General features: G+C 56.3%; 8 protein-coding genes across 8 annotated transcripts; 1 reads left to right on the forward strand and 7 right to left on the reverse strand.

Annotated features, from left to right (window-relative positions):
• Positions 1-707: 707 nt before the first annotated feature.
• On the reverse strand, positions 708-961 carry B0H18DRAFT_1119157 (uncharacterized protein; the record flags this gene model as incomplete). Its single annotated transcript, XM_048033908.1, has 2 exons — positions 708-757; positions 811-961. 2 exons carry the CDS (start codon positions 959-961, stop codon positions 708-710), a joined length of 201 nt encoding a protein of 66 aa, XP_047893367.1.
• A 1931-nt stretch (positions 962-2892) lies between these two features.
• On the reverse strand, positions 2893-4188 carry B0H18DRAFT_1007340 (uncharacterized protein; the record flags this gene model as incomplete). Its single annotated transcript, XM_048028726.1, has 4 exons — positions 2893-3204; positions 3261-3754; positions 3810-3980; positions 4028-4188. 3 exons carry the CDS (start codon positions 4186-4188, stop codon positions 3298-3300), a joined length of 789 nt encoding a protein of 262 aa, XP_047893368.1. The 3' UTR covers positions 2893-3204; positions 3261-3297.
• Positions 4189-4242: 54 nt separating this feature from the next.
• B0H18DRAFT_1007349 (uncharacterized protein) lies at positions 4243-5278 on the reverse strand. The gene is made up of 2 exons (XM_048028727.1): positions 4575-5278; positions 4243-4525 (listed from the first exon to the last, which is right to left on the reverse strand). Exons 1-2 carry the CDS (start codon positions 5236-5238, stop codon positions 4521-4523), a joined length of 669 nt encoding a protein of 222 aa, XP_047893369.1. The 5' UTR covers positions 5239-5278; the 3' UTR covers positions 4243-4520.
• Positions 5279-5436: 158 nt separating this feature from the next.
• On the reverse strand, positions 5437-5649 carry B0H18DRAFT_818723 (uncharacterized protein; the record flags this gene model as incomplete). Its single annotated transcript, XM_048039273.1, has 1 exon — positions 5437-5649. A coding segment is annotated over one exon (213 nt), but the record flags the coding sequence as incomplete, so codon positions are not given.
• Positions 5650-8579: 2930 nt separating this feature from the next.
• On the forward strand, positions 8580-9210 carry B0H18DRAFT_359520 (uncharacterized protein). The gene is made up of 3 exons (XM_048037748.1): positions 8580-8694; positions 8765-8892; positions 8958-9210. Exons 2-3 carry the CDS (start codon positions 8766-8768, stop codon positions 9125-9127), a joined length of 297 nt encoding a protein of 98 aa, XP_047893371.1. The 5' UTR covers positions 8580-8694; position 8765; the 3' UTR covers positions 9128-9210.
• Positions 9211-11465: 2255 nt separating this feature from the next.
• B0H18DRAFT_359560 (uncharacterized protein) lies at positions 11466-12337 on the reverse strand. Its single transcript, XM_048037749.1, has 3 exons — positions 12249-12337; positions 12077-12191; positions 11466-12024 (listed from the first exon to the last, which is right to left on the reverse strand). Exons 2-3 carry the CDS (start codon positions 12107-12109, stop codon positions 11563-11565), a joined length of 495 nt encoding a protein of 164 aa, XP_047893372.1. The 5' UTR covers positions 12110-12191; positions 12249-12337; the 3' UTR covers positions 11466-11562.
• A 2027-nt stretch (positions 12338-14364) lies between these two features.
• B0H18DRAFT_954896 (uncharacterized protein) lies at positions 14365-15732 on the reverse strand (the record flags this gene model as incomplete). Its single annotated transcript, XM_048042298.1, has 4 exons — positions 14365-14848; positions 14902-15072; positions 15132-15613; positions 15685-15732. 4 exons carry the CDS (start codon positions 15730-15732, stop codon positions 14365-14367), a joined length of 1185 nt encoding a protein of 394 aa, XP_047893373.1.
• Positions 15733-16738: 1006 nt separating this feature from the next.
• Positions 16739-17371, reverse strand: B0H18DRAFT_876759 (uncharacterized protein; the record flags this gene model as incomplete). Its single annotated transcript, XM_048040511.1, has 2 exons — positions 16739-17176; positions 17249-17371. Coding segments are annotated over 2 exons (561 nt in total), but the record flags the coding sequence as incomplete, so codon positions are not given.
• Between the last annotated feature and the right edge of the window lie 3815 nt (positions 17372-21186).

The following is a 21186-nucleotide window of genomic DNA, read 5'->3' on the forward strand; positions in this document are numbered from 1 at the left end:
CAAAATACGGGGCGTGCGCGCAGACATCACAATGGCGGGGACACAAACGTCCCTGCGAGAAACGAGGATCGCATCTCAATCGGCGTCCGGACAGCCTTCGTTGCCTCCAAACTTCCGGGACGACACATCGTCTAATGGGACATGCGAGTCGGACATAGCTTCCCGTTGTGAGGACGTGGGATCGCAAACGACGCGTCGGGTCTCTATGAGGTACAGGGACATGAGCAGCCAGCACGGTGAATCCAGATTTAGAACGTACCACGCTTTTCGGGCCTCCTTGATCGAAGGCTCGCCTTGAGCTGGGATATCGAGTCTCCGGGTTCTGCGCAGCCTCGCGTTCGGTTCCAGATGGCTGACCTCCGGTTATCGCGGCGTGGAGGGTACTGATGGGGTTGATCTTTGATGATGCCACCTACACAGTAGACAACCGAGAACTGCGCATACTGAACAATGATCAGACGGAATCACATGCAGACTGAACACGATACGGCAGCCTGCGCGAGTAGCATCACGGGGTAGCAAATCAACTACGGCTGCGTGTGTCCAACGACGGGGACATCGGATATCGTAGCAAATTTGCGCTATCGACAAATCGAGCTCACCGTATGTAGCAGATCCTGTTCAATCCGGGGACCGACGCCGAGTACGACCGCCGTGGGGACCGGGTCAGCTGTATGCACCAGTCTTGGCGGGTGTACACCGTGAGTTTACATGACGTACAGAGACGCAGTGCGGTTCGCCGCGACTGCGATGAAGACTAAACGCATCATACGAGTGAGCCGGCAACGACCTCTGTACGCATATACTCACCTTCGGGGAGTATGATTTGCGAACAGAGCGCGTTCGTCACACTAGGTGTGTGAATCGGTGGGCCGCCGTAGGTGAAAAGCATGTAGTCGGGAGAAAGGGACGTGGTAGATTGTTCGCAGCCTGTGTTGTGGTACCGGTGGAATGATTGCATTGGAAATTGTTCGGGCAATACCAAGCTCAATCGCGCGCGGGGCTCGACAGACTATGTAAGGCGAGATCTACTCCATCACAGTGGCTCTTGACCGACACTCCGCCTCGAATGACGGACGTCCCTGTCGACCCGCCGCAGGTCAGCCGATGCTACTACGCACTTGAGTTGAGTGCTTACTCTGTGACGCGAGAGTCGACAAGGCAGCGGGTGCTTACGGCGATACCAGGCGCGAGAGGAGCAGAGCGTGAGTCAGATTTAAGGGCGAGATATGATTCCGGACAACCTACTTACCAGCAGCACACGTTCGGATTTGAACTAGCTTTGCTGGCACGTATACCTGTCGTCGTGTCCCGAATCACGCTATGGTCCGTTGAACGTTAGAGAGGCGCGGTACTCACCCGTAATCACTGCCCGGGCCGCGCACTACCAGTAGAGGGCCAACGAGCGAGAAGGCACACATGCGGCTTGGCCCACGGTACTCGACGGTCAACGGGATGGTTACTCCAGCAGCGCTGACCTGGCGATGGGTACTTCAGGTGGTCGAGAGACTCAAGTAGAGATGCTCCTAGCAAGCCGAACGGACAGGAGCACACAGAGATACGGGGTGGCACGCCGGCGAGACCGATGCCGTTCAGCGGTCGACATTCCTGGGAGGGCGGATGCGAGAACCAGCCAGGGACGAAGGGCAACGTAGCGAGGTGTCTTCAAGTCGTATTCATGAACGGGGCCAGAGGAAGCGTGAGCGGGTATGCGTAGAATATTGGTGAGTAGCCGGGGAGGAGTGCAGCAGAGGCGGGGCTCTTGAGGTGTGTGTCGTTGGATCCAGAGGCTACGTGAACGGCGACTGCCAGCGTGGTATACGGCGAGGAGAAGAAGGTGCCCAAGAGTTCTCGCTGAGGCTCGCTGTCGTCAATGGAGGGGAACGACAGCCTGCGACGCGCCCAAGACGCGCCTCGGACGATTGTCGGAGGACGGGTGTCTCCTCCTCGACGAGCTCAATTGGCGCCGGGCAACATTTCTACTAACTTACTTTCCACTCCCCGCGACCCTCAATCGACATCGCAACTTCAGCTGCACACGCATCGCTCTGGTCGTACGCAGGAACACGCCGCTGCTACAAGAACGGGCGCATGACGCGCGGGACGCGTGGCTCAGCTGACGTCAGACTGCCGCGGAATCGTCCTGGACAACACATGCCTCCCCGTCTTCGTGCGCATACACACCGGTGGAACCTCCAATTTAGGAGATCCGAGTCAAGGAGTTGGATGACGTCGCTTGAGCTCCCACCGCCAATGACTCTGAGGCCTCTTGCCGGCGGTACGTACGTCCTGTCTTGTTCGTCTACAGTTCTCGTCTTCCTGCTTCGTTACAAATCCCTTCGGTTGTATACATTCGCTTCTTTATCCCTCAATGTCAACTCATCCGCGAGCGCCGTCCAGCATCCGCCTTCTCGACCGAACCGGCTGCACGGTCGACAGTCGTGTCAAGTGATACCGCGTCGAAGGTGGCGCCCTTCCGCCAGGCGTCCAGACATGAGTGCATGAGTTCCAGACAAGACTGGAAGGATGCGAGTTGCCGCATGCGAGGCTTGTGAGAGCGGGAGGTGGTGATGACCGAGGGACGAGACTACGGTATGTACTAAAGCTTACCTAGTCTACACAGATGCTGGTGCACCAGTGAGTCAGTGACCGAGGCAGGTCCGTCAACCCGGCGCGACGTACGAGCAATGTTGCTGTCTCAGGGTAGCACAGAAGACTGCGCATATTGTCTAGTGGCCACGGCGGCACAAATTGTAATGGTCGTCGCGAAATATGTTCAGAACTCACAATATACTTTTTTCCCACTTATATCTGCCCTCGCTTGTCGCACACCGCTCGACGGGACGTGGCGCGTTATGTTGATACGCGATAGTCCAATAGCGGTTCCAAGCAGATGTACAGGAGGCGAGTTGTACCGAACGAATAGTACATCACATAATACAGACGTTGGACAGCAACGCCCGTTCGCGGAAGCTCCAGGCGATCCGGTCGGTGAACACAAGTGTATCGTACACACAGTCAGTGAACCCGTTCGTATCGAGACTCCGAGACCATAGCTTACACAAACTTATCACAAACAGCTATACCGAGAACCAGAGTACATACACGAGAAACTAGCCCATCGCAGCCCCAGAAATCGTTCGTGCACCGAGAGATTCATCCATCACCGTCACGGTTCGTCAAAAGTCGATGCATGCTGTCCGCCTGCGGTGAACGTCAGCATTCGGCGGTGGTGGTCTATCCAGCAACGTACGACGTACACCGTGACGTCGATGCCACCATCCTCCGTCCTCCGAATCAGCCATCGTTCTGACTCTGGCTGCATGGCTCGCAGTGCGACTTGGACAGTTGCGTAGGCGCGTCGTATGGTGCAGTTAATCCCTCCTGACTCGGACGCACGTCGCCGCCTTGACGTTGATCTGCGTGCTCCATCGCCGCACTTCCGGGTTCGTCCTGACGGCCTTCGTCCGCGACTGTTCCTGCCTCTGCAACTGCGCGTGTGGCACCCGAGTCGTCTGCGCGCGGTTCGGTGGCACCTGGTAGCTGCGAGTGCTCGGTCTGGGCCGCGTCCTGCCCTTGCGGCGATTCACCGAGCGTTGTAGTGGTCACCAGCGGGGCGTCGCTGACGCCTGGCGGTGTGGTGTCCGTCACACCGGGTGCATCTGGTGTTGCGTTCGTATCAGCCCCAGCGGCCCCCTTCTCAGCGTCGCGTTCCTGCGCGGCAGCCCGTCTGAATCTGCGTCGGATGGCATGGCTAGAGAAAGGATCAGCGACGATTGAACGAGTGGGGCGTGTGGCTCATCGCTCACATAAATTGCACTATAGACCGCTTCAGACTGTCCATTCGCGACTCCGGCGGTGCCTGCTCGTTCCCAGCTTCCGATGTAGCCCCTGGGCCAGCTGCCTGCGGGGAGTCGACGCGTCGATCGCCTTCGCTCTGGGGCTCATCTGGAGCGCATTCGAGCCATCCTTCCGAGTCCCTGTTGCAAGTGTCAGTGTGTCATCCTGAGCGGCGAAGATGACTGACCAGTCTTTCGGGTCTATCCCAGCCTCTTCTAGGCGCAATTGTGTCCACTCCACGTATAATTGCAAGTAAACGCAGAACCCTTGGACCGTCCCTGGCGGCGTCCATTCATCGCATTCCAGCAGCCACTGGAGTCGCCGCGCGATGTGATTTGTCCATATCATGGCATCCCGGCGAATCTCGGTTGTACCCAAGGAATCATAGATGTCGCTGTGGTACATGCGATTCAACACCCAATCGAGTCTGCATACGGCCGCGGGAGAGAGGTGTTGCACAGCGTCCTTCAGCTCCTTGCGGCGGAGGGTAGCCAAGTGCTCGTCGAATCGGTGGAGCATGTCGGCCAGGTAAGCTCCCCTGTACGGCTCGGCTGGCAATGTGTGCTCGTTTCTGACGGACAACATGCATATGGCCAGGACGGTTGTCATGATTTGGATGGTGGATACAGGGTCATCGTGTGCGTAGACCGTCGTGAGTACAGTCTGTATGCACTCCCAGTCTATGCTGAACTTCAGCTTACGCCCCTTGCGATTAAAGCGGATGTTTGACTTACCTTGAACGTCGCTCAGGCGATATAGCTCGGTTTGCGGCGCACAGTCGTATGTTCTCGCCTCCTGCATCCTGAAATTCTGCCGGTACATCCTGTCCTCCGCGAGGAAGTCGACTGGTACATATATATTTTGTACAACGTCCAGTGTGGCTCTTCGTTGGGCCATGGACAGTTGGTCATCACGTAGATGCTGAAACAAAGTCATGCAGGCTTTGCTTCCATGGGCGAGAGGCATAGCGCGGATGAGTCCGGCTAAGCAATGGTTTGAGTCCAAGTCAAGAGGGCTGTCATCAAGTTCCGTATGCGCGCGAGTGAACGTGTCCAGCACCATGCGACCTATCAAAACAGTAGCAGTGCTGTCCAGACTATCGTATTGCAATTGATTGCCAGGGGTGGAGGATGACTTCCCTGACAGTCGCGCAAGTGAATCCGCATACGCTTGACTTGACAATACACTCGTTCTTGCTTCGCCGATCGCCGCCACCTCTCCGACTCGGACTGCTGGGAACTGAGATTCCTTCTGAAAGCAGACTTTCATCGCATACAGGGTGTCCATGTCCGTAGTCATGTTGTAAACGTACGAGAACAGTGTTGTCTTGGCTTTCTGGCCGGCAGTCAGTAACCTTCGCAGGCAGAGTTGTTCGTGCCCGAGCCAGTTCGTCTTCATCAACGTACGCAGCTGAGCTTGACGCTGAGCGACACGTGCACGGAGCGGCTCCATCCAGTAATATATGTCATCTGCGCGCGGAGATGAAGTCTCGGTCGGAGGTCCAATCCCGAGGGAGCTGAGGATTGCGCGACGCAGCCAGAGGACGAACCAGCAAACCATATACTGCGTTGATCTGCAGGCTTGGCATATCCACCACGCTTGAAGTGACTTGTACGGGCTGTATTCAATGAGCGCTGGAAGAAAGGAGGTGGCGACGAGGAAGAGAAGCAGTATGCCGACAAAGACCGCGCTCGGAACAGCGATGTCGGTCCCGATCTCCAGGAGATATCCGATGATGCCCACGAGGAAGAGAACGAGTGCGATCTGCAAGAGGCAAGGGAGGAGGCTCACGATGGTTTCGACGTTCCACTTGTCGATCGCATCCCGTCGGAGCCGCCAGGTCCACAGTTTCTGAGGCGCACTTCGCAGCCCGGTTTGCTCGACGTGGAAGTTCAGCCACTGATTGATAGCTAACGCGATAGAGGCGGCGGAAAGGCTGAATACCAGGGCGATGAACCATACGGTGGCGATCCATCGCGGTGGATTGGGCGGCGGAGAAGGGCTGGACAGTGAAGGGTTCATGGCAGCCGCCAACGATGATGAGCTAGCCGTGACGGCAGCACCCGTCGCCGCGCCACCGAGTTGCGAGGATATCCGTTCGAGGACCAGTAAGGTACGCTCTGATATCTGGGTTTGCTGCTCCAAGATATCTGTGTTGAAGTCCGGAGCTGGCAGCAATCCGGCGTAGTACGGAGCAACAAAGGCAGTGACGACAGCAGAGAATAAGCCGGCCTATAAGACAGAGTTCAGACCCGCTGCGCCTTGCCGCTGATAAGAGACATAGAGGTGACTTACAAAGACCAGTAGTGCATTGATTTCATTCCGCCATCGTTCGACGCGCTCCTTTTCGGTCGACCATGCTTCCTTGGCCAGCGTCGACCAGGCTTCAGAGAGTTCGTCAACTGAGCCTTGGTACTGCTTCTGGTCCATGAATTTCCTCAGTACGTTTACCAAGGAGTCTTCGAATCGTCCCGTCGCGTCTTTCAAGGGAATGTCTCCTAACTTTGTATTTTCTGTCGTGGAGGCCTGACCACCTCCCTGTCCATTGGGTTTCACGTCGGTCTGCAGAAGCCCTAGTCAACACAGTGACTGCACGAACTACCATGCTCGTGCTCACCTCGCTTTGTGAAGGTGCACTTGCCCCTGGTGAAGTATTCGGCCCATGACACTGGTCGGCCTCTCTCGACGACTGTGTAAGTGTATGAGCGAGCATATTCATGGCTACTGTAGCCAAGGCAATACATACTTGAGGCTTGGACTCCATAACTGTATGGAATGAGAAGACGACTAACGAGAAAGACGATGGGTGAAAACAAACTGAGAGTAAGAGGACGACGGCTCCGAACGTCAGGTTCGTATGGATAGACTGGTTCACACGAGAGGACGCAGATGCGTTTTATAGCGGATATGGCAACGATGCCGCCAGTGACTCGAGGACGCAGCCTGCTCTAAGGAGTGAATGAGTGGTAGCATTGTCCAGGGCCCGACTCCATGCGGCTCTGACATCGCTGGAGAGCAAGGCACTCATGCCAAGCATCATGTTGATGCCATGCGGTCGGCCACAGACATGCACACGGTGTTTGGCTCTTGAGGGAATCGACGTGAAAACTTTCATTCCTTCGACCACGCGTCAATATCTCGACTAACCACTACCCAGGCAGATCAGAGTTACTTGACTGTCACAGACGGTCAGTTAAAGCCCTGATGTCGAGATCCACTCAACCTGGCGATAGAAGGCGGTGAATCATTGCATGCGCTGGTGTTGTGCCAGCCTCAGTCAATAACACGTATTGTCGCGGTGTACCAATGAAAAGCGCAGTGCCGGAACACGAGCATTCCTCGTCTAGGAACGAATCCGCCGTGCCAGCGGACGGTCCGCACATGGCTCGTTCTATCGGCGGCTACAATTCATCACTGCTGCACAAAACACAGAATCATAGTTTCTGCTTATGTCCAGCAGCAGTGTGATGAGAGCTTGCAGACACGTAAACCGCCGTCCCTGGGCCTGAACGTGAACGCTGAATACACGCACCACTGCTACCGCGCTCCTACCCCGCTGCGAACATGCACAATACGATGCATCGCGGTCACGGAGTCACTGGATCTGGCCGCCCGTTCTAAGAATAGCGAGTATACAGGGACCGCGTCTATTCCAGCGACTCATAACCGATATGCCCAAGACGTAGACCTTTCGCAGAGACGGTGGACTATGAGGAGGAACTTGCTAATAAAAAACGTCGCTGAGTCACTGGCTTCGTTCATTTGGACGATGTACGGTGCCCAGCGCTAGCAACTCTGTGACGAGTCTACCGACGTGAAACGAGGACGTGAGCGGAGATGGGTCATAGCGCCTCCAGCGTTGAACATACCGACATGGAACAGCAGCCGCGTGCTGACGTCTCGGTGGCCAACGCCTCGAGTGTGTGGGTCCAAAAGCGTGTTCAGAGCTTTCTGACTCCAAACAAGATCAGGTCGCAGGAGAAGATCAGGGCTGCTTACTATAGGAGTATGGTTACCACCCGCGGTTCACAGCACTCGAAGCCTGTGTACTTGAAAGAATCGAGCACGGGCGACCCGTGCAGAGGTTGTGCGTTCCAGGTGACAGGTTGCACTTTACGCATTCAGTAAAGTCCGTGAAACCAGAATACACGTAACTCGCTTTGACGCAAGGCCAGAGCAGATAAATCAGCGCCTCGCCATAAAATCATGGTGTCCGTGTGCAAGCTCCAAGTTGGATGTCGTGAATGTGGCGATACATAGGTAGTACTCGGGATTTCGTTGAGACATTCGTGGCCAGAGCCTCTTGTGCGAGTTATGTCATAGACAGCAGGCAGATAATCCGTGCCACGGACAGCCTGGAAGATGCAAGAGCCTGAGCATCGGTGGCCTCGACAGCCGATAGTAAGTCACTAGAGAGTCGTCCTCGATGTCCGCTGGGCGGAGGACACGGTGACGCGCGCGCGCTTGTCCCCGCACGGTCGCCAGTCATACATACTAGTAGTGCTTGCCTCGGAGTTCGCCCACAACCTATGTACATACCGCGAGACAGAGCATTTCTCACGAAAGCCATGCTACACACCGATCTCTGCTCATACATCACTGGCAAGCCGATAGCGAGCTGATAGCTACGAGAACCTGGCAACGCGCAGGCAGCCCGTGCGACCCTGCCATCCTCAAGCCTCGTAAGTGGCTGCGGCGAAACCACAGGTATGCGTTCTGTCCCGCGAATACTGACGCTGTTGATATGAGGGGCAGTAAGCCCCTCTACGTCGTTCTCCGCCATGTATCGCACGGTGGGTCACGCTCGACGTCGACATTGACACAGGAAGGATGATTCCGCCGTGACAGGCTGTCGTAAGTTGCATCCAGTCTCATGTTTCTACTGCGTCTCTGGCTAACGGAGGACTCGCTATGTCGTGACCAGCATGAGTGCGAACTGTCCGTATCAAACCCAACGTCGCGGAGTACGGGTCCATCTCACTTCAAACGTTCGTTGGGCGGCGATATGTCGAGGGCCCTGGGTTGTGTGTCGTGGAGAAGTTCGGGAGCCAGGTAAGCCATTCGACACTAGGCCTTGGGCGCATTCACATCGTCTCTATGGCTTGATTTTTACTTAGTTATCGCTATGTGTGTGCGGCGTTGCGAAATACAGGCTTGCAAGTGTCGCCCCGCCCTCGGTGTTGACCGAAAGTCAACGAATATCACGCATAAACCCCACCGGCAACCTCCCGCCCGTCCGCCATTCACCGCTCGCAAGTCAGGACGAATTCATCAACAGCTTCTTTAGATGTATGCGACCCACACGCGCCTGAAGGACGAATGTACTCAGTAGGCCGTCCGTCAGTCAAGGTTTCGCGTACGTCGTATGTTGTCCAGCACTCTTTTGCGCCAAAGCCTCTGACATCCTACAATAGGACTCGCAGATACAATGCACAAAAAAGCTCCAATGGGATCACATAAAAGCGACTACCGATACCATGCTCGTACGACCGGCCCCTGGCCCTTCCCACTCGCGGAACATCCTGCGCTTCCCGGATTCCAACTTTGATTGACCTCCGCATCTCACCCGCATCCATCCTCGCATCAGAACACAGGTCGCGTCGACCACGCACCAAGCATCCGCCCATCCGCCCGCCTCCCGACTTCTATACTCCGCCAAGTCAAGGCTAAGTGTCCTCGTTGAATGGTGGTTTCTCGAGCACAGCCTTGCACCTTTGCCGGTCGGCGACATTACTCGCGGGTTGCTTCGCTACACTGTAACCTGCGTCAGAACCGAGGGAGGTGAGTGTCAGAGACGAGTAGGACGCGACTGTACGGCGACAGTACCAATCTCTAACGTGCACTGCATTAGCCAGGACCTCTTCTAAATGACATGTGGTCGGACGTGACGCGCCCATCCTCGCTCGCTCGATGTGAACCGGGCTAACGACTTTGCGCGGGTAACATGGGTACGTGGATCTGCTATGCATATGAACCATGACATGTTGTATAGACGAGACGAACCAGGCGGAAGCTACTGGCAATGACGGAACCAGGAAGTCATCGGAGAGCGCCATCTCGTCATGGCTACGTAGATGTCACCTTTCGTAAAAAAGAAGCGAAGATTCAGTTGTTTTGCCCAACGATGTGCGTACCAGCAATGCACCTACAGATCTACTGTTGAACTTGTGGATGAGACGAGTCTATGCGGAGGAACTGGAGCGTGCAACTTATCAACCAAGTTTTTGTCGGCGCCGCGGTTTGAAACAGGGTAGCTATTCCGGTGACCTCCTGCGGACGGACAGCCTGTGAGCCACCGCCACACCTCTCAGTTGAGGTCTCCTGCCGGCGGTACGTTTTGTCTCTCCCGTTTCGAGTTAGCATGACCTTTCTCACTTGCAAAATTTCTCCGATGTATCTGTTCACTACGAACACCTTCCTTCAGTGCCAAGTTGCTGCACGGCATCGTAGCATACCTAATGATCGCCGTGAACTTGAGTATGTACAGCATTGGCAATATGATGTTCCCTCATCTTCGTGACTCGCTCAACTGAGCATCATGTCTCACATTGTTGCTAGGTTCGACATTGTTGCGTGATCACTGTTTCAACAGTCAAGTCCGAAACAGACGTGCGGGAGGCGCAGTCATACTGAACGGACCATACAGCACACAGACATTCGACAGCAACACTTCGTTCGTGGCAGAACCGGTCGGCGTGCACAAACATATCGTACATTGACAGTACAACCAGTAGGCCAGTATCAAGATGGCCTATAATAGCATTACAACCAGCTAGCTGTAACAAGAACACAACATCGTAATCCGAGACAGTTCCTCGTGTATCAAGAGCTACGTCGATGACCGGTTATCCATCCGTCGCTGCATCCCAAGGGTGACCGCTAGCCTCAGCATCAACGATGACCGATGCACGACGACGTACAGTACTCACCAAACCCCCATCCTCCCATTTCTTCCTCATCAGTTGCCGCTCTCGTTCTGGTTGGCCAACTCGGAACGCGACTCGCGTTGCGCAGGTACGTCTCCGCCGGTGTGAACTAAACCTTCCTGGCCCATATTTCCGCCTCGACGTCCGTGTAGACTCTCGGGCGTGCTTCCGGGTTCGTTAAGAGGGCCTTCGTCCGCGTCCTGCCTTTGTTGCTACTCGTGCGGCATTGAAGTCGCGTGCGTGCAGTTCGTCCATTGATTGCGACTGCTCCGTCTGAGGCTGGGCCGCGTCCTTCAGACACCCTCCGGGTCATGTTCGTCTTCTTCACGTGCGAATGGATGCACATACCGTGTATACCGTAACATTCTTCGGTCGAAAACCGAGCACGACTGATGGAGACGGTCCTGAAGATGTGTCCTTCCGTACGTGACGAGTCCCACGTCTCGCCCGTCGCCTCGTCCGACCGCTCCCGCGCGCGGTTCGCCCAGCCCTCGGGGCGGCCGACATCCTGCAGGATCGCCGAGTCGCGCTTCGACACGACATTGAACGTGCCCGTCTTCGCGTCCGCGCTCGACGCCTCGTCCTTCTTGCGTTGAAACAGCTGCGAAGACATGTCAGCCCCTGTGATCTCCAATGACGAAAGAGGCCGGATGCAACTCACGTCCTGCAGCGCCTGTGTCCGGCTCTGGTTCTCGTCCACCTTCGCCGCCTCCACGCGGTCGCGCACCGTTACGAGCTGGCCATCAACGTACTCCAGGCCCGTGCGCACCGCGTCCGCGATCGCTTTCTGCACCTGCTACTTCACAAGACCGGTCGCGAGCGGCCGGAGCGACTTGTACAAAGGGTCGTGCTTGTTGTCGCGAATGCTGAACTTCAGCGTGTCGACCTTGACGTGCACATCCTTGACCACAGACGAGTGGTCCTTGCCCGAGCTCGCAACACGCGCGGTAACAGTGAGACCATGCCCGCCAAGGAGCACGTCCGCGATGCCCGAGTCGCTGAGCTGCGAGAACCCGCTCTTCTTGCGGAAGCAGAATGAAACGTCACGCATGTCCGCATTGATCTGGCTGAACGTCAGGTTGAACTCGTGCCGGCCCTCGTCTTGGATGGCGTTATACGGCGAGAACTTCAGGAAGTTATGCGCCTCGATGGTGACGAGGTTCGGGAAGAGGTTGCGCCCGCTGAGCGCGAGGCTCTCGATGACGAGGTCAAGCGCGTGGTCGGTATACTCGACGCGTGGAATCCAGACATAGCCGACCTGGTATAATACGTCAGTGATATTACAGTGACAACGTATTGACGCCACGTACCCTGGTCGGCACGATGACCTTGCGGATGTCCATCCAAAGCTCGCGCTTGAACTTCAGACTGCTCTCGCCATCGAATAGCAGGTCCTCGGTGAGACGTGCCCAGTCAGTTCAGAAGCTACATTCCATTCCGTGTCAGCTACCATGGCACTGACGGAATGCCGGTGACACGTACCGTTGGTTCAGAGGGTCGTCGCCGAAGGCAGTGAACCAATCCGTCAAGGTGCCGAGGAGGTTGTCGAAGTGCCCTTTGTACTTGCCCTGGTAGAAGCCACGGCCACGCTCATGCAGGTCATTGCCTTGGTGGCTACGCTGCTGCTTCAGCACAAAGCCAGCATCGAGCAGGACCTATGCACTATGTTAACATCAACGAGCTATGAGTTGACCAGGACAAGGATGACTCACCTTCCGCACGTACGCGTCGCAGTCCGTGAACCACTGTCTCAGTTCAGGTCATTCTTCGAGTCTCGATACAGATAGTGAATGACATTGCCTACGAGCGAGCTGGACGACGGCATGTATCCGTGTCCTGTGTCCTGCGATTCCGACTGACGACGGTGGTAGGGCTGTCCTGGCATCGACGTGGACGGCGCGTAGAAGATGCGAGATTGGGAGAACGAGAGTGGTGGGACGTGCCGATACGTAGAGGCCATCCAAGTGGTTGTCCGAGGCGACTGTGCAGTGTGCCAGTGAAGGGAAGGAGATGGTCGGTCATACGGTCGACCTCCGCGAAGCGCCTAAGATCGCATCGCTACCGGTCGTCCGCGGTTGCACCCCACCAGCCATTGCTCCGCTACAGGCCATCGACAGGCATCTGACCGTCCTAAGTGCGCAGACATCACAATGGCGGGGACACAAACGTCTCAAGGGAGCGAGGACGAGCGACACGCCCAAGACGCGCATCGGACGATTGCCGGAGACTGCGGGCCGGAAGCAGCGCCCTAGACGAACTCTGTTGGCGCCGGGCGACAACCACTCCCCGCCGACTATATCGCAAGATACCTGAGCTAGCTGCACATGCATCTCCCGGGGAGCACGAAGGAGCACGCCGCCGCCGCAAGAACACGGGCGCATGATGGGCGGGACGCTGGGCTCAGCTGACGTCACACTCAACGCCTGGGGGTCGTCCTGGACATCGCATACCGCCTTGGACCCCAAGCTCAAGCCTCCCCGTCTTCATGCGCATACACACTGGTGGAATCCCCGATCTGGGCGGTCCGGAACGAAGACTTGTTTGACTTCGCCTGAGCTCCCAACGCCCGTGAGACTTCCTGCCGGCGGTATGTCCTGTTCTGTTCGTCTACGGTTTTCAGGCTCGTCTTCCTGCTTCATTACAAATGCCGTTGGATGTATATACTCGCTTCACGCTCCAACCTTTGATACCAACTCATCCGTGAACGCTGCTCATTGTCCGCCTCCTCGACCGAACCCGCTGCACGCTTGACAGTCGCGTCAAGTGGTACCGCATCGAAGACGGTAGCGCCATTCCGCCAGGTGTCCAACCATGAATTCTGGAACAGACAGGAGGGCTCCGAGTTGCTTGGGAGGCCCGTGAGAGCTGAAGCGGCGACGAGACGGTGAGTACGGTATGATTATATGCGGTCGAGTCCATACAGTGCTGACCTGCCAACACAGCTGCAGGTGCAGCAGTGATCGAGCCAGGTCTATCGGCCCGGCGTGAGGTAAGGGCATTACTATCTCAAAGTTGACATACAGGACTGGGGGATTGTCTAATGGACGCAGCGCCACAATGTTTGTAACAGTCGTCGCCATGTATGTTCAGACTTCATAATGTGATCTCTGTTAATTATATCCGCTCTCGCTTGTCGTAAACTACTCGACGGAACATGGCACGTTATGTTGATATACGATATTCCGACAACAATTCCAAGCAGACGTACCAGAAGCGATTTGTACCGAACGAACTAATACACAACACAATACAGACAATGGACAGCAACACCTCGCTCGCGGGAGCTCTAGACAATCCGGTCGGCGGACGCGAGTGTACCGTAGAATATTCAGTAAGCCATATGAATCAAGATCTCCGAGTCCATAGCCCGACACAAGCATCACGAACAGCCGTAACGAAAGAGGAACATACGAGACATCAGCCCGTCGCAGCCCCGAGATGTTCGTGCACCGAGAGATCCGTCTATCATCGTCACGGCTCGTCAAAAGTCGGCGCATGCTGTCCGCCTGCGGTGAACGTCAGCATTCGGCGGTGATGGTCTATCCGGAAACGTACAACGTACACCGTGACATCGATGCCACCATCCTCGTCCTCCGAATCAGCCGCTGTGTGCGTTCTGGCTGGCCGACTCGAAATGCGACTCGGGCGGTTGCGTAGGTGTGTCGTCCGGTGAAGCTAGTCCCTCCTGACTCGGCCGCGCATCGCCGCCTTGATGTTCATCCGCGTGCTCGGCCGCGCCTACGAGTCCGCCCTGACGACCTTCGTCCGCGTCCGCGCCCTGACGACCTTCGTCCGCGTCCGCGCCGTGCTCAGCTACTCCGCGTGAGGCATCCAGGTCGTCTACGCGCGGTTCAATGGCATTTAGTGGCTGCGGATGCTCGCTGGTCTGGGCCGCGTCCTGCTCTTGCGGGGACACGTCGAGCGTCCTAGCGGTCATCGGCGTGGCTCCGCTGATAGCTGGCGGCGCGGTGTCCGTCGCATGGGATGCATCTGGTGTTGTGTTCGAACCAGCTCCTCTGACTTGCATCTCGATGTCGGGCTCCTGCGCCGTGGATCCCTCGAGTCTATGCACGGCGTCAACGCTATAGCACGGTCGTCAGTGACGATCGAATGGGATGTGAGATTCCCTGCTTACAAGGGCTGGGTCATAGATCGCGTCGGACTGCCCGTTTGTGGCTCTGGTGGGTCCTGCTCGTCCACAGCTTCCGATGTAGACTCTGAGTCAGTCGTCTGCGGGGGGTCGACGTGTTGATTGCCTTCGCTCTCGGGCTCATCTGGAGCGCATCCGAGCCATCCTTTCGAGTCCCTGTTGCAAGTGTCAGCGCGTCTTTGACACCCTGCCAGTGAGCGTCGAAGATGACTGACCAGTCTTTCGGGTCTATCCCATGATCGTCTTCTAGGTGCTGCTGTGTCCGTCTCATGCACCATTGCAAGTAAACACGGAACCCTTGGACTGTCCCTGGCGGCGTCCATTCATCGCATCCCAGCAGCCACTGGAGTCGCCGCGCGATGTGATTTGTCGACATCATGGCATCCCGGCCAAGAGTCTCAGTCGTACCCAAGGAATCATAGATGTCGTACCAGGACATGCGAGACAACACCCAACCGAGTCTGTATACGGCCGCGGGAGAGAGGTATTGCACAGCGTCTCGCATCTCCTTGCGGCGGAGGGTAGCCAAGTGCTCGTCGAATCGGTGGAGCATGTCGGCCAGGTAAGCTCCCCTCGACGGCTCGGCTGGCAATGTGTGCCCGTTGTTGACGGACAAGATGCATATGGCCAGGACGGTTGTTGTGATTTGGATGGTGGATACGGGGTCATGGGTTTCGTATACCGTCGTGAGTGTAGTCTGCATACATTTCCAGTCTATGCTAAACTTTAGCTTGCACCCCTTGCGATTGAAGTGGACGTTTGACTTACCTTCAACGTCAGGCAGACGATATAGCTCGGTGTGTGGCGCACAGTCATATGTTCTCGCCTCCTGCATCTCAATGCACTGAAAGAAGTACATACGGTCCTCCGCAATGAAGTCGACCGGCATATAAATGTTCTGTACAACATCCAATGTAGCTCTTCGTTGTACTGTGGACTCGGACAGTCGATCATCGTGTAAATGTTTGAACAAAGTCATGCAGGCCTTGATTCCGTCGGCGAGAGGCATAGCGCGGATAAGTCCAGCTAAGCATCGGTTTGAGTCCACTGAGTCAAGAGGGCTGTCATCGAGTTCTGTATGCGCGCGAGTGAACGTGTCCAGCAACATGCAACCTATCAAAGCCGTAGAGGTGCTGTCCAAACCATCAGATTGCAGGTGACTACCAGATTCCGACGCAGAGGGCCCGGACGCCCGTGAACGCGGATCCTGTCGTTTTGACAAGGCGTTGAAAACAGTTTGGCCGATTCCCGTCACAGCTTTGGTTGCTCGGTCGATAGGCATCGCTCGCACGCAGGTTGCCATCGCACGAAGGACATCTGTGTCATCTGCAATGGAATAAATGTCCACGAGTAGCGTATTTTCTTCGCTGCGGGTGGTCCAGTCATCCACGCATAACTGTTCATGTGCGAGCCAGTCAGATGCCCCTGTCAACGTACGCAGGTATGATTTACGCAGGGCGAGGAAATCACGGATCTTCGACATTCGGAAGTGCATGCGCCATGTGCGATCCTGCGAAATCCAATTCAGAGATTGGATCCTGTTGAGGAGGAGGATACCAGTGGGGAGGATCATAGTATATAATTGCAGAACCGCCCAGTAAGCCGCCCACCGCATGCGTCTGCAGGCCTCGCAGATCCACCATGCTTGTGGTGACTTGTAAGGACTGTAACCAACCAATGCGGGAGTCACCGAAGTGACGACTAGAAACAGAAGCAAGGCGCCGACAAAGACCGTGCTCGGGACGGCAATGTCGAAGCCAAGCTCCCAGAGGTAGCCCACAATCCCAACGAGGAAGAGGACGAGGGCCACCTGAAGGAGAAACGGGAGGATGCCGACCATATACTCCACTTGCCACTTGTCCAGTGCATGCCTACGGAGCTGCCACGTCCAGACTTTCTGGGATGCGTCCTGCAGCCCGGCTTGCTCCGTCGCGTGGAAGTTCAGCCATTGGTTCACGGCTAAACCAACGGATGCCGCGCTGAGACTGAAGACCAGGGCGACGAACCACAGCGCAGCTATCCAACGGGGTGCAGCGGGTGGCGAGGGGAACTTGAAGCTCGTAGATGAAGTGTTCGTAAGGATCATCGGCACCGGCGCCGGGTTCGAGGCGTTGGCGGCCGCGACAACGGCGTTCGTAACCGCGTTACCGAGTTGCGCGGATATGAGCTCGAGGATAGCAGTGTTGAAGTCGGGTGCCGGCAGCAGAACGGCATAGTACTGGACCACGAAAGCGGTGAGGACTGCGGAGAACAAGCCGGCCTACAAGTGAACCATCATTATCTCATTTTCTCTTCCCCGGAACACTACGACGTAGGCGTGAACGTGACTCACAAAGACGAGGAATGTATTAATTTCATTCCGCCATCGTTCTACACGGTCCTTTTCGTAGGCCCACGCTGTATCCGCCAACTTCAACCACGCTTCTTCAGGCTTTTGTGGGTCCCGAGGCTTCATGTACTTCTCGAATACTTTCTCCAAGGCAGTTTCGTCCATCACAGCCGGCGGTGTTTGTGGCTCCCGTGGCGTCATAAACCTCTCGAATACGTTATTCATAATAGTCTCCATTTCTGACGCCGTTATCGGATCCTTCGCCGAGTGGTCTGCCGACTGAGACGAATGCTTCGTTCCACTGGCATCCGACCGCTCGTTCGAACTGTTCTGATGATGTCTGTCAGACCTCGACACGCAGTTGTATCGTCGCTTATCACGCTCACCTCATTTGCAACCGCAGGCATGGTGTTATGGGGCGACGAGGAGGCTCCCGCAGAGTTCGCGCCGACTGGGTTGGATGCCTGTGTAGACAGGTAAGGGATCCTGTTCGCCGTTCGTTCTGCTTATACTCACTGATAACCCAAATTCAGAGCCGCCGTGTTCGCTACAGCTCGGTCGACGGATAGAACTATTTGGTGACAATGTCGCATTCCGCTCGGGAGTGTTCGCGTTCCCTCCGGGAACTGAGTGCATTGACGAATCCTACATCCCATGAGTACAACAGATACAATCAGCTTTCATATTGTACCAGTGAAGAACGACGGTCCGCACCTCGGATGCGCTCATGACAGCGTTGGATGGTTATCAATCTAGAGCAAAGAGACGGAAGTGGGCGGAGAGAGCGAGAGGACGAGGCAGGGCGCAAGAGGGCTAACTACATATGGCGAACGAGGACGCGCAACCTCATGTAGCTCACGGTGGGGGACACGCATTGAACGACTCGGAGGTGTCCACAGAAACGCACCGAGGACTGCACGTTGACGACGCGAGGACGAAAGCCGCCGAGTCCGAGCCAATGCACAGCTCAGTGTCGAGTCCGTAAGGATCCGGACGCTCGCATTGATATGAGAGGGAATGTACATGCCATCTATTGCGCGATAACATGGTGACGCCGTTTCGGATTGTCTGGTTCCGGCGGTGAACATTGTACCTACAGGGAAACCACGAGTGGACAAAGGCGTACGGAAACCTATGCGCGGTCTTCATGAGCACGGAGCAAACACTGCAGTGAGGGGCTTTATGCGTACCATGCGTGCGTGAAATTGATAGTGAACATCATTGAGAGCTTTGCGGAGTGGAGTCATTGAGCGACAGCATCCCAGCCAATATGTCGTCGGGCAGCACTTGTCGACGGGGGATCACTGGCCCGTCGGCCGGGAGTGAGACAACCGCGCGCCTGTCGGGACATTTGTATCACAGCGTTCCTTCACACTCATAGCGACATTTATGCGCACGGCGCCGGAAGAAACGGTCGGAATCGATGCTGATTCGACGCAGTATTGATGATAGCGTTCGAAAGAGCCCACTGTGGCCGCTGCGGCGGTCGCTTCGATCCGTTCGGCGAGCGGCTGGCATACCCTGGCATAAACCTTATTACGAGGCTCCCATGGTGCGTGTCGCCTTGGACATTCGTCGCCACATAGCGAGCATTCCCGAGTTTATTGGATTACGCACTGGGGGGCGCTGACGCGGAGGTGCTGACGATACTCACATAATGCAGTTTGTCGGATAGCACCTGGCAGGGCTAACCTTGCAGGTGTCCCATGTATGAACTCGGGCTGCTCGTTTGCTCGCTGATAGATCGCGGACGTGAGCGGGAAATCTGCGCTGTGTCGGGGGCCACTTACGTTGAACGAAGAGACTCGTGGCCCTGCTTCTGTGGTCAAAGCCTCGAGTGTGTGGCTCGGAGGTCGTGTCAAAGGTCCACCTATTGAGTCCGCAAATAGTGGATGGGAGGGTGAAATGAACAGCGGGCGCTCGATGTCAAAAGAGGCAAGGCAGCAGGCCAGTAGCAGGCCATGTACCCTGCGTGCGTGTTGTGCGTGTTCAGAGTTGCACGTACCGTCAGGCAAGCTGGAAGACCGCCCTCGAGCCTCTCCGTCAGAGAGGTGGGCCTTGTCTCAAGGCAGTCACGGTGGAATCCGGGAACGGCCGGGCCCTAGGAGGTATAATTAGCATCCGCGAAGCGCCCAAGATCACATCTTCACCAGTCGCACGCTGGCGCGTCCGAGTCTCTGCTCTGAGTGCTCTCTGCTTGATCAGTGCTGTCCTCGACTGCTCCTCGCTACTCCGCAGTACATCCTCTAGCGAGCGCAGGGCTCGCCGCGCGCCGCGCATCAGTGCCGTGTGGGAATGACGACATGTGGGCCCGGGAGATGGCCGCTGAGTAGGCCGGGAAGCGCAGGGGAATTCGGGATTGGACGAGGAGGGCTGGACTTCGGTGAGTAGAGTAGAGTCACCTTTCTCACCCTCCTTGCGATGTGCTCATAGATCTATGCCACAAGTGACTGGCGGCTCCTGGAGGCGCGGTCGCGAGCTTGACCGTGGCCATTGGACGGCCTGTCGCCGGCTTCCATAGGCGCATACATACGGCCGCCCAGTCTGGCGGACAGCGTCGTACGTACGTGACGTGCGCTATGCATTTTGTTTCGTCAATTATCACTTTAGCAGGCCGATGGGAGCTCCTCCGCTGGAGCCTATGTATGTACGAGGAAGGCGACCGCCCGTAACACGGTCAGCGTTCAACATACCTCTAAGGGTACCGCTGGCGTGGACGGGTTCATATTCAGGGACTGTCGAGACGTAAATGGACGAGAACATTTGCTGTTGCAGGAGAGTGCCGGTCGCGGCGCGCAGTGGATGCACCCTGATACGCTAACGCAACACAACACATCTCATTTCTCGTCCCGCTCGTCTCTCCACCCTCACGGCAACAACACCACGCCGACGTTCTTCAGTATGCCTCTACTCGCAGCCTCGCAGTCTATGGTTTCCCGGTCCTACAATACGTTGGTTTCACCGAGGACAAACGTCTCGGCCCCGACTCTTCGACCAGCCAACGATCGTCGGTAACGAGGCAGGGTCCTTCGTCCACCATGTTCCCTTTAAACTCATCTAGGTTCGTGATAGTGATCTTCTTGTCCAACAAACTCCTGATTTCATGCCCAGCGTGGTGAGAATGCATTGACGGAATCGTGTTGATTCCCGTTATTGTCACTGAGGGCTAGGCCCTCTGTAGACATGAGCATCCTTCCCCAGCTTCTCAGGCTCCTCCTCCCGGGGGTTTTTCCCATAGCATAAGCCTCCGCCGCAGCTTCGGGCAGTCGTCGGAACCTGTCAGTGGTTCTCTCATACACAGTACGCCCTCTAACGTTGCTGACTTCGTATATGGCTCCAGTGTTATCCTTCGCACCCACTCTCGGCAGCGCAGGCCATAATGACCAGACAACTTCTAGGCATTCCGTGACCCGTTTCCTTGCCATTCGAGCACTTCGGCGCGGCCCGGAAGACCCTACACGGCCCAGCTGTCCATCATCGCAGAAAATGTGCGCAACTAGGTCGTCGTCGGGGTGCTTGCATATGTTCGATCTCGCTGATTGGACAGCAGTCCGCCGGATTCTGCGGCCCCCGGAGATACCTGTCTTCGTCTGGGTCTCGCCTCGTACTCGTCTTCTGGAGGCTGGAGCAACGTCCGCGGATCCTCGAGTTTCAAGCTGAGCCGTTGTCCGCAGTCGAGCTCTCTCCGGCCATGATGTTCAACACGTAGTACGTGGTCACGCTCGCCTGTCGGCTGTTGGACGGCTTCCAAACTCGCCGTCGGCTCGGCATCACCTGGGCATGTGGTGTAGCCTATACTTGAACCTCTGGTGCGTCCACCTTACCCTGCACTATGCACACTGACAGGTCGCTGAAGCATCTTCCGTAGGTATTTGTGACCTCGCCACAGGGACTCCTGACCAGCGGGGCCGTCGAACGGACGGCGATTGCTTATCGAGCAA

The sequence above is a fragment of the Fomitopsis serialis genome, assembly GCF_022376445.1.
Source record: "Fomitopsis serialis strain Sig1Antser10 chromosome Unknown B0H18scaffold_33, whole genome shotgun sequence".
Taxonomy (NCBI): domain Eukaryota; kingdom Fungi; phylum Basidiomycota; class Agaricomycetes; order Polyporales; family Fomitopsidaceae; genus Fomitopsis; species Fomitopsis serialis.

Coding starts and splice junctions, on each gene's coding strand:
- B0H18DRAFT_1007349 (XM_048028727.1), bottom strand. CDS start 5,238: ATGAAGACGAACTGGCTCGGGCACGAACAACTCTGCCTGCGAAGGTTA.
- B0H18DRAFT_359520 (XM_048037748.1), top strand. CDS start 8,766: ATGAGTGCGAACTGTCCGTATCAAACCCAACGTCGCGGAGTACGGGTC. Junction 8,893..8,957: donor TGGAGAAGTTCGGGAGCCAG/GTAAGCCATTCG, acceptor ATTTTTACTTAG/TTATCGCTATGTGTGTGCGG.
- B0H18DRAFT_359560 (XM_048037749.1), bottom strand. CDS start 12,109: ATGGACATCCGCAAGGTCATCGTGCCGACCAGG. Junction 12,025..12,076: donor AGGTCATCGTGCCGACCAGG/GTACGTGGCGTC, acceptor GTATTATACCAG/GTCGGCTATGTCTGGATTCC.